The sequence below is a fragment of the Loa loa genome, assembly GCF_000183805.2.
Source record: "Loa loa unplaced genomic scaffold supercont3.39, whole genome shotgun sequence".
NCBI classification, from domain to species: Eukaryota; Metazoa; Nematoda; class Chromadorea; order Rhabditida; family Onchocercidae; genus Loa; species Loa loa.
This window is the reverse complement of record NW_018108219.1, coordinates 124,320-135,194: the sequence shown is the minus strand read 5'-3', so window position 1 is coordinate 135,194 and position 10,875 is coordinate 124,320. Positions and strand designations below refer to the sequence as shown.

Here is a 10,875-nt window from a genome sequence, read left to right as displayed (position 1 = left end):
TGGAGAAGGTGAACATAAGATAATGGATTTTATACGTAGTGAAAGAAGTCGTTCTGATTATGACGCTAACACAAGACATTGCCTCTATGGTCTTGATGCAGATTTGGCAAGTTTCCTTCAAGTTTCTAATAGCATATGGGAGAATTGATGAAAATAATTATAATATTTTCAATATATTTAGATAATGCTGGGAATATGTTCACATGAGCCTCATTTTGCTTTACTGCGGGAAGAAGTGAAATTCGGAAGACAAAGGAATCATAATGGGAAACATAAGTCAGTTTTTTAGCTTCATGTATTCGTCAGTTTGGAAAATTGTGGTTAGTGTGTGACTGTCAGATAATAAAAATTTTGGTCTGAGAGCAATGAGATTTTTCTGATACTGCCTGTACAAAAATTTCTAGCTCTTATGCTTGGAATTTTTCGGTTACTTCTACGTTTTATGTTTCCCGATTGTTATGCTGCAAAAAATTTCCTTATTTTGTTTGTTGGAATTCAAATTATGGTGGCTTGAATTTTCGATTAATATCAAAATTTTGCCACTAAATTCTGGTCGAAATTTCAGAACGGGAGTAAACGAAATAACATTCCATTTATTGCATCTTTCATTGCTTCGAGAATATCTTTCATGGGAATTTCATTCATTGAAGGTAATTTTTTCGTTTTTTGCGTTTCTTACTTGTAAAAACTTTTTAAGCACACTCTGAAAATTTTATGAAATCCGGTTTTAAATTTTAGGAAAAACTGCCATTTGAATACGATTTGGAGTCAGTGATTGATGACTGGGTACTCATGGGTTTTCTTGTTGGTAATGATTTTATTCCTCACCTCCCTCATGTTCATATTCATGAAGATGCTTTACCGCTTCTTTACGCTACTTATAACGAAGTACTACCTCAGTTGGATGGTAAGTGTGGTCTCATCGCATTAATTCACTTTCAATTGTCAAGCTGGTAATTTTAAGGAAAATTCACCCATTCATTGACTAAACAGGTTGAAATTCTTTCTATCATTTCTGCATAACATATTATGCTGAATGTGTTCAAATGGTTGTAGTATAGGTGTACTGATATTGTTTGCAGGTTATATCAATGAAGCGGGTGTTTTAAATTTGAAGCGTTTTGAAATTTTCTTAAAAAATTTTGCAAAAAATGATAGGAAAAATTTTATCGAACAAATGGATGATGAAGCATATCTCAGTTCGAAAAGAATATCCAATGCTTGGAAAAAAGGCCCTAATGATCAGCAAAACTGTGTTAGTTTTTTACTGCTTTTTATGGAATTTGAATATTTTAATTCGAATTTGAGGTCAGGATCTTCTGACTTTCCACTGTTTGATATTTGTAACTGTATTTAAAACACAGAATCCAATTTTTAAAAACTTACACCTTTAATAGTCATTCATCCAATATTTGAATATTTCAGGATGAGGACTTGGAGCCGTTCGACCTTTCTGATGCTGAAAAAACTGAAATTACTGAAAAAGATTCTCGTAAAGGAGCATTTGATTCGGACAGTAATGCTTCTGACGAATGTGAAGAGATTGCCGGTCCAAGGATTTTAACCGCTGCTAAAAGAATGACTCGTAAGTTCGCAGATATATAGGAACAAAAAGTACTTTCATGTTGATTAATTATTTTTGGTCAGTTGTTTCGCTGCTAAATTTCAAACATATTTTTATCTAGATGGATATTTTGGTTTGGACAAAGATTCCGATAACGACCTGCCTATTGCTCTGTTAGATGACGAAAGCTATGAAAATGATTATGATGTAAGCTTAAAGTTACAAACATTTAATTGTCACAACTTATGCATAATGTTTTTTAGTGTTTTTATAGAACATCACACTCCATTTAAATTATTTTTGTAGCAGTCATCTTGGACTCCAGTGGTTAGTCGGGCCTTCAAGAATCACAAGCGTGATTATTATAACGATAAGATGAAGTATAGTAACATAAGTAAAGAAGAACTACGTGAACAAGCGGAAGGATACATTCGTGCAATTCAATGGAATTTGCATTACTACTATCATGGATGTTGTAGTTGGAGTTGGTACATGTTTTATGAAACATTATATTTTTTGGGTTAACTGAAATTTGACTCGATACTAGTACTCTCTTACTTTGTTTTATTTCCAGGTTTTATCCACATCATTATGCTCCTTACATATCGGACGTTTCGGATTTTGCTGAAATGGAAATGAATTTTGATTTAAGTGAACCATTTAAGCCATTTGAGCAATTATTGGCTGTATTACCTGCAGCTAGTGCTGATTGTTTGCCACTTCCTTATCGAGTAATAAATTTAGAATTGTTTTTCAAGACTATCTGAGAAGTACCTTTTTATCAACAATTTCATTTCTGATGATTAATTGTATTCATAAAAAATAAAAATTTATCTGTTTAAGTTAAATAGGTATTGTCATATATATCAGATATTATATGTCTAGCATTTGATATTGGTTATTATCATTATTACCATGCATGCTGTATCTTAGGTGCAGTCTTAAAGTTTTCATTCAAGTTTAACAGTGGGAACAGTTTATAATTTTAGCTGTATATTCATAAATTTGTAATCCAGGAGCTTATGAGTGATCCAAAAAGTCCAATTATTGACTTTTATCCGGAGCAATTCGACACTGATTTGAATGGCAAAAAGAATGATTGGGAAGCGGTTGTTCTGATACCGTTTATTAGGGAAGATCGCCTTCTGCAAGCCATGGCTATCAAGGATCCTTTATTAACTGATGAGGTAGTTTCCTTATCCTTTTGATTAGTTATTTTATAGTTAGCAGTTGATTATTTTGAACCTATGTAATAATTAAATTTTTAAAGGAACGAAAGAGAAACCTACATGGTCCTCATCTGCTGTTTAGTTATGACCCCTCATCATCACACATTCTGAAATCTACATTCCCTGATACTTTTCCTGATATTCAGGAATGCACTGTAAAGTAAGTGTTGCATACGCTTTTACAAAAAATTGGATATAAATTTTTCAGAATTTTCGGATCTGTATTTAAAGTTCCTTTCTTTTTTAATAAATGGATATTTTAGAATAGACGAAGTAGGAATGAATCAATTTCGCATATCACGTAATCAAATAGTGCATGGTTTGTTACCTGGAGTTAAGCTTGGTGTTATATTTCCTGGCTTCCCCACGCTGAAACATATACCTCATATTGCTGAGCTTCATTTTGCGGACATCAGAGTCTTCCAGCAGCCATCTAAAAAGCAATCGATGATTCTAAGAATTACAAAGAGGCCAGAACTCGAAAAGGTTCGTTTTGTGAAGATTTCTCGGATAAAGTTTTAAAGTAGCAGTTATCAAAACAAAACGACTAATCTATGTCAAAAAAAGATTTCCCAGGAAAGAGTAAAGTACCTCTTCAATGGGTGAATTCGATCATGCTAACTAAAGGAATCCAAAAATTATTACAGAACCATTTGAAAAAGATTTAAATAGTGGTGTTTGGTATTTAACTTCATTGTAATAACAGTTAATAATTATTGACCAGATGGTCTTTTATGTTGGATGTTTATAATGTTAGATATAAATGGAAAATATTGGACACTAAATATTGTATTTGTTTTACAGGATATGATGGCGATAGCATTTGATTTAGTTGGAACAGAAGTACATGTGAATTGGCCTGTGCTTCAGAAGGCTTGGGTGCAGGAAATATGGACTGACCATGAAAAGTTTGCCTTTTCAAATTCATTGCACTGATTGATACAGCTAAAATAATTTCTAGTTAAACGAAATGTTTGGTGCCTAGGTTGGTGAACCTCTTTGTGCAACCCATAAAATCTGGGGAAATGTGGTGTGCTAAATAAGGTTTAATGGTCTCGATCATAAATGCAGTTCTTTTCTAGATATATCAAAACCAGTGACGAAAAAATTATTTGCGACAGTCTGTCGGAAGAAGAACAAAATGTGTATAGTGGTTATGTCAGTATAACTCGAAGAAAGTTAGCTTTTTAAACATGCGCCACTAATCTTCTACGTTTTATGGCTATTTTGCGAGATATTTAAGCTTTTAAACTGCGGTCATGAAATTTTGAGGTTTAGTTTTATCATATCGAGTTATACATAATCAGTTTGCACGTCTATTTTTAAAGTGAGTTCGAAAGGCGAGGTATTGATGCTGGTGAACAGAAAGGTTTGGCTTTAGTTCAAGTAGCACAAGGATCGCGGAAATGTTTCGAAGAACAAAAAGTCGTAATTAAGCGATCTTATGTTGATATTAACAATGCTATTCCTGTGTCGCTTTCCCTTGTGGTACAGGTCAGTGTGTTGTTATGTTATTTTCATTTTATTTTATTCTGTAATAATGTGATCGGCGCAACGTGAACTGTGAAAACGAGATAGAGTGAGACATTTCTGGACAGTATCTGGGCCGTATTATCTTACCCTGATCACTCAATTCTTCAGAATGCACTGGAAGATTGGGATTCTGCATGTTCCTTTGAGGATTTATATCCAATGAATGCCCAAATTTTCATTTCTTCGGTTGAAAGTAAATATTATGGTTTTTGTGGATTTATCAAGGAAAATCATCTAGCAACGAAAGGTAGAGCACTTTTGCTTTCTACTAATGAGTAGTCATTATTAAGCTATTTCTTGTTTTTTTTTGTTCATTGATGAATTCTTTGTTTTTGTTATAGGAACACTTACTGTTTCGTGTAAAATCCCATTAACGGTGGATATGAGCTTCTGTGATATTTTAGCAAATTATGACAATTATGCCTTGAAATGGTACAGCATATATGAAGTAGCAAGGTCTTTGCGTAGTAAGTTTAAGATTTTTTCTGGAGGAATAAACTTGTTTGAAACTGTTTTTTACCACTATTCGATGCTTGTTCGATTTCTTTTGTTTGCATCACGTTCGGTTTTAGTTTTAAGAAAAATTTATAGCCACCGTTGATGTTATTGGTCGCATCACTGGTTGTGTTTATGTTTCACTGAATGAATCCGATTCAATATCATCAAGAAATGTTCCGCTGAATAAAATCAATATTGGTCTTGGATTGAAATTTACAAAAAGGAATCAAATTGTTTGTTTCTTATATTTATATCTTAAAATTTGGATTTCTTGAAAATTCAGATTTATTTTAGTTGAAGTTCTTAGATTTCAATCTATGACAGCAATTGTTTTTTGAAATAGCGATATACATGGTAATTTTAAGAAAAATTAAATGAATAAAGCCATATTCAGGTGCCAGATTTCACACGTCGTTCATCGGAAGGACATTGCTTGTATTCGTCAAGAGCGTTCGATATGATTCGAAATTATAAAATGAAGTATGCAAAGGACGGGAAAAAATCAAAATAATTTGAATTTAAATTAAAGTTATTGGGATTAATATTAATGCGTTTCGGCCTCCTCATTGGGTCGCCATGAGAATCATGGTTGATTTTCTCGTACTAACTTTTTTTTCTTTCATAATCAGTATCTGCAGATATCCCCGAGTATTCACACATCTTGAGGAACTGAATAACTTCCAAGGACATATCAAACAGATATTCCCGGGACTTGATGGAAAAGAATTAAATGCAAAACTTGAAGGTAAATTTATGAAAATTCAACTAGGATTCCTTTACTACAGAGATTTCCGTTTTCCATATAATTTTTGTTATAACTTGTCATTAATAATCTATTATCAAGTAAACATTAAATGTAGCAATACCATTGTTGTATATTCTTTTATTTTCTTTAATTGATCATGAAGTTCATAGGTCACATTGCAACCAGATCGTTGGTTTGTCCCACCGCCTTATTTTCTTATGCATGCCATTTTGAAAGTCGGTGTAGTTTTTATGGTATTCGAACAAAATACTAATGAAGTGAAAGTACAATAATTCAGAATTGAAAAACTTTTTACACACTGTTGTGCCAAAAGATTCTCTGGAATCAGCTGACAGTACTTTTGTGGACTCTGGCGTTTTGAAGGAAGTCGAAAAACGAACACAGATCGTTATCTCCAAAAGCACACTAAAACAAACTTGCAAACGACTTGCGGTTAAACCCCGTGCTATTTTTATGGTACGTTACTTTAAACAGGATCAATCAAAGTAATAAAACGAAAACATTCCGCAAATCATTATAAAGGATGGAAGATGAAAAATCCATATCATTGAAATAATGAAATTAGTTTAGACAGAACTGTGTAAAGGAGATATCATGCCGGATCCAGGAACTGAATTTCGTTTACTGGATCGAGTTATTTGCGTGAAGAAGCTCCATATAGCACCATTTGGCGAATTTGGTACTGTTATTGGACTGCTTAATACAGGATCGGGGCAGAAAATCGATGTATTGTTTGACAAACCATATTTTGGAGGCAAGATTATGCGGTTTGTTTTTCGTTAATTTTTCCTTTCTTTTGACAAATATTCGATCTAGGAGAAAATTTTCGATCTATTTGTTAGTGATGTCGTAGATTCGTGCTGGGTAAAAGAGAGTAGGACATTCTTATAGATTGAACTAAGCAGAGAGACTGGTATTGTCTGTTGTCCAACGAAGGCCAAGTGTGATATACTAGTCGATCATTTAATGAATTGATAAATTAAACGAGATGTTTAACGGTTTGAACGTTGAGAATCTTGACATGTTGATGAATGACCATACTGAAGTTGTAATAGCGTTATCATATACACGTATTATACTTATTCATCACGCACTTTTTTTTTCTCAGATTTGTAAGATATTTGAGAAAAACAAGATAATACTACTTTTTAGAAGTGGTAAGGCAAGTGGAGCTCGACTGCCGATATCTTCAGTGATTAACATAACACATGGGAAACGAATGCGAAAGGAAATCCCAGTCGTTGAGCATACTGTAAGCCCAGTTACAGCTAAACGTAAACCAGTGAATTTTCCACATAACACATGCCTGAATAAAAGTGGATTTCATCAGCAGATTCCATTTGGAGCTCCTAGAACTGCTCCTAGAAATAAAATATCCAAACCGGGAACTGTAAGTTTTAGATTTTCTGTTCTTTGCAGATCATAAACGTAGTTTACTTAGTCCTTTTGATAGTTAGTATTGATGGGATAATTTTGGAATATAAGTATAATGATATTTAAATATCATTTGGTATTCAAATTTTTAACATTCAAATTTTTGATAGCTAGATTCCGTTTATGTCTGCATCTTGATCTACTTACTACCAGTAGTTCCATCATTAAATTCGGAAGTCACCTTTGATCTTGGCTTGATTTTGCCGTCTTCCCTTTTTTAACCAATCAGCCCCAGTTGTGAGTTATACATAGTGATAAAATAACAAAAGACAAGGTTACAAAAATGCTGAGCGAGAAGTGAAGACCATAGGCTAGATTCCGCGTGCTTTCATGAATAGTTCATTAGGTTTTCAGGTAGTTTTCTAATTCCTTTTAATCTGTTATCCATTTTCATCCATCTACTGCATCTATGTATCCGTTTGCCACAATTGGTGCAAGTGCTATTATGACTTCGTCCTTTTTCAAACGCATGGATTCGTTTAGATTCTTATTTGAAATAAAATTATGCCAGCAACTAAGCATATAAAACGATCTGCTGATGGAAGCAGCAGGCCTATTAAATATTTTGGAATAACGAGGTTATGGATCGGGGAATTTAAAATTTAAAATATTTTAGGGCTTAGAAGAAGAAAGAAAAACATTTGGAAGCAAATCGAGTCCGAATGTAGTTCGACGTACACAAGAAATGCGAGACGAGATGAGTTTTGGGAAGACAGGAGCTAATAACAAGGTAGTAAAAAGTGGTGGTATTAGCGGAATTCCTTTATGCAGTGGTTTTAATCCACATCAAGAATATGCTTTGCCAGAAGGAGTTTTTGGGTTGCAGTCTAAAGGGCAAAGCTCAGCTTTTAAAAATCCGACATTCGATAGATTATCACGAGATCACGACAAAATGTGGAGGTCGTCGAGACAATCAGAATTCACTGTTAGTAGAAATGCAGATTACGGACAGGCTGGATTAAGTGGTGCCAGGAATGTCATTTCTAAACAACCTGGTTTTGATAAAAATATCGGCAGTCAGTTTACAGGAGGAATAGCAGTTCGTGATGCTGGTGAAGAAATGAAAAGCCACAAACTGCGTCATGGATATCCACGAGCATGGTTTGGATGTCAGTCCGTGAAAGCCAAAGATTATCTTCCATGTTCTCTTGAAGGAGCCTCTACAGAGCAGTCTAGCTCTAAATCCACTCGGATTCAGAAGCGAATGCCACAAGAAAAAAGACCAAGACTTCATCGCCTGCGCGAATTACTCTACTTAAAAAAGCAATTCGCGGGATGTGGGAGAGGTTAGTGCCACTGAAACTGCTACTGAACGAGAAGAATCAGAAAAAATGGTGAGATCCGGAAATGGAAAGCAAGGGACAACTTTCTGGGAAAGTGGTAGTACTGTTGAAGAACTAACTGAACAGCTTAGTAAACAACGATTGCATACTTCAGGAGAATCAAGTAATACAGGTGGATTGCCTGCAGCATGTTTTTCGCCCGAATCGGTAGTTGATATTATTTATTCTAACAATTCGAGATTTTAGAATACTGAGATTCTTTTTTTGCAGCCGTATAGTTGGTGACATAAAATCAGTCTAGGCCATAGAAGTATTAAAATTTCAGGAAGCGGTTTTCAGTATATCCGCCACTGAGTAATTGAATTTAATTTGAAATGCCTTGCAGATTCCAAATAGAAAAATTCTGTTACGGAAACCTGAACAGGAGGACTATATACAAAGACACGATACTCCTGTTATTTCTGCAGGATCAGCTACACCAGGTGATGCAAAGGAAGCAAGTAGACCTGAAAGCCATCCAGAAGTGAATTTGGATAACAGGAATTGTTCCGCTCTAAGTACGCCGAATTCTACCTCAACTTCAGACATTCCCAGAACGAGCAGAAGAAAGCCTCGAAAATCTCGTGTAGCTGCAAATTTGGGGATACAAAAATAAGGCAGTTATAAGAAGTAAATTTCTTGTGAATCATTTATTGTTCCAATTGTAAAATGAAGGGAAAATCAGTTGCCACAATCGATAGATGATTATATTCAAATCTTTACCTTATTTTGAGAATAATTGTACCAGTTTCATGTCATATTAGTAGGATAACAGTTGATTGATAGTTTACTGTCAGCAGGATGACAAAGAAGATACTTGTGGCGGCGTATTTTTTTTTTTTTTATATTTTTTTTTTACTCTGTAATACTGTACTGACCTTGTATTACTTTGTTGTGTTCATACATGCATGGCAAAACGTAGTCGAAATGAGTGTTGTTAAAAAGGCTATAACCGTTATGGTCTCAATAAGATTTCTTCTTGCCGTACAAATTTTATGCAAGGCTTTGTTATGAAAATATATTCCCTATGAGGGAATTCATGTTTCATTTTGTAACTTACTTTCTGTGTCTGCATTGCAAGAAACAATATTACATTGTTCCATCCTGATCAAATCAATAAATTTCGCGATCATTCTCATCAAATGAATCTTTTGCGTGCCATAATAGTAATCGAGCTATCGACTGAATATAATAGAAGCGTCCAGTTGTCCACCTAACACATAGACCAAATAGATCGTGAAGACTTGTACTGTTTATTCGAGGAGATATATCTTGAGTTGTGAAATCCATACCCACATACACTTCCCTATATCATGTAAGAATAATGGGAAGATTAAAACAGACTAATTCAGGCTTTAACTCAAATGTTAGTAATATCAGTGATTAAATTAAAGGCTATTATAGGTGCTGACTTTTTCCTCCCTTTCTCCACACTTCATTAGGGTTTTTCTATGAAACAGTTGCAGAATTGTGATGGAGGAAACAAAAAGTGAATAATATAAACAGACATTTACTGATAACCATTAAAAGATGATGGACACATCAAATTATAACCGGAAGGCGAATAAAAAAGAAAAACAATTTGGAAACATTTCTTTCTTTTTTTTAAACCACTAGGGCATTTATCATAATATAAAAGAAGTGGAAAATCTTGAAATAATTTTAAAACATAAAAATTTATCTATTATGAACAAAAAATGAAAAAAAACGGAATCCATGTAACCAAATTTTACAATCCCTATACATTACTACGGTAACTAGTAACGAGATACATTAACGATCACCAAAATATTTCTCATATATTATTTGCTCTCCCCTTTCAATCATTTCATCCTCTTTTTTATTATCACTAATCATTTATTAATTAACATATGTTCAATATGATGTTAACATACATCGAATGTTTTAGATTAAATGAATGAATGAATGCCATAGGAAGTTATCATTTGGTAACGGCAAGAAAAAAAATTCATCCGCGAATTCTCGGAATTCAAAAAAAAAAGAAAAGAAACCATAAACTGACGAGTAAACATTGAACTACATATGAATTAAACATACCAATTACATGGAATATAAATATGTATATTAGATGTAATGTTTTATAACCTTAAACAATTACAATTCAAACTCAAACTGTTTCCCGATTTATTAATTTCATATTTCTCTTATTTTTTTTTCCGTTTTTCTTTCTTTCTTTAGCTATAGAGAAAGAGAGAGAGAGAGACAGGGAAAGAGAGAGAATGTATGTGCACACTTGACGAAATAACCCTAACCTGAGTTAAATTTCTGGCAGTAATAAGAAAAATGTCGTATAACCTGATTACAAAGCAGAGTAAATAAATTCACGGAATAAAAATAATTTTTGATAACGGGAGAGAGAGAGAGAGGGAAAGGGAGATAGAGGAAAAAGGAGATAATGAACAATAAAATTGGTAGTAATCAGAAATGCAATTTTCAGTATCGCACTAATAATAATAATTTTTATCAGATAAGAGAGAGAAATAGGAGGAAAAAAGGGAGGGAAAGGAG

The 10,875-nt window shown here is 33.7% G+C and overlaps 1 protein-coding gene across 1 annotated transcript; it reads left to right on the top strand.

The window, feature by feature from the left end:
* LOAG_09226 (hypothetical protein) lies at positions 1–9,477 on the top strand. The gene is made up of 25 exons (XM_020447890.1): positions 1–106; positions 182–276; positions 566–650; positions 739–907; positions 1,083–1,255; positions 1,426–1,585; positions 1,686–1,771; positions 1,871–2,052; positions 2,139–2,295; positions 2,581–2,751; positions 2,835–2,953; positions 3,057–3,279; positions 3,598–3,701; positions 3,876–3,971; positions 4,122–4,287; positions 4,435–4,573; positions 4,668–4,793; positions 4,918–5,057; positions 5,219–5,304; positions 5,463–5,569; positions 5,868–6,046; positions 6,161–6,357; positions 6,743–6,980; positions 7,641–8,514; positions 8,693–9,477. Exons 1-24 carry the CDS (start codon positions 23–25, stop codon positions 8,313–8,315), a joined length of 3,957 nt encoding a protein of 1,318 aa, XP_020301924.1. The 5' UTR covers positions 1–22; the 3' UTR covers positions 8,316–8,514; positions 8,693–9,477.
* Positions 9,478–10,875: the final 1,398 nt, after the last annotated feature.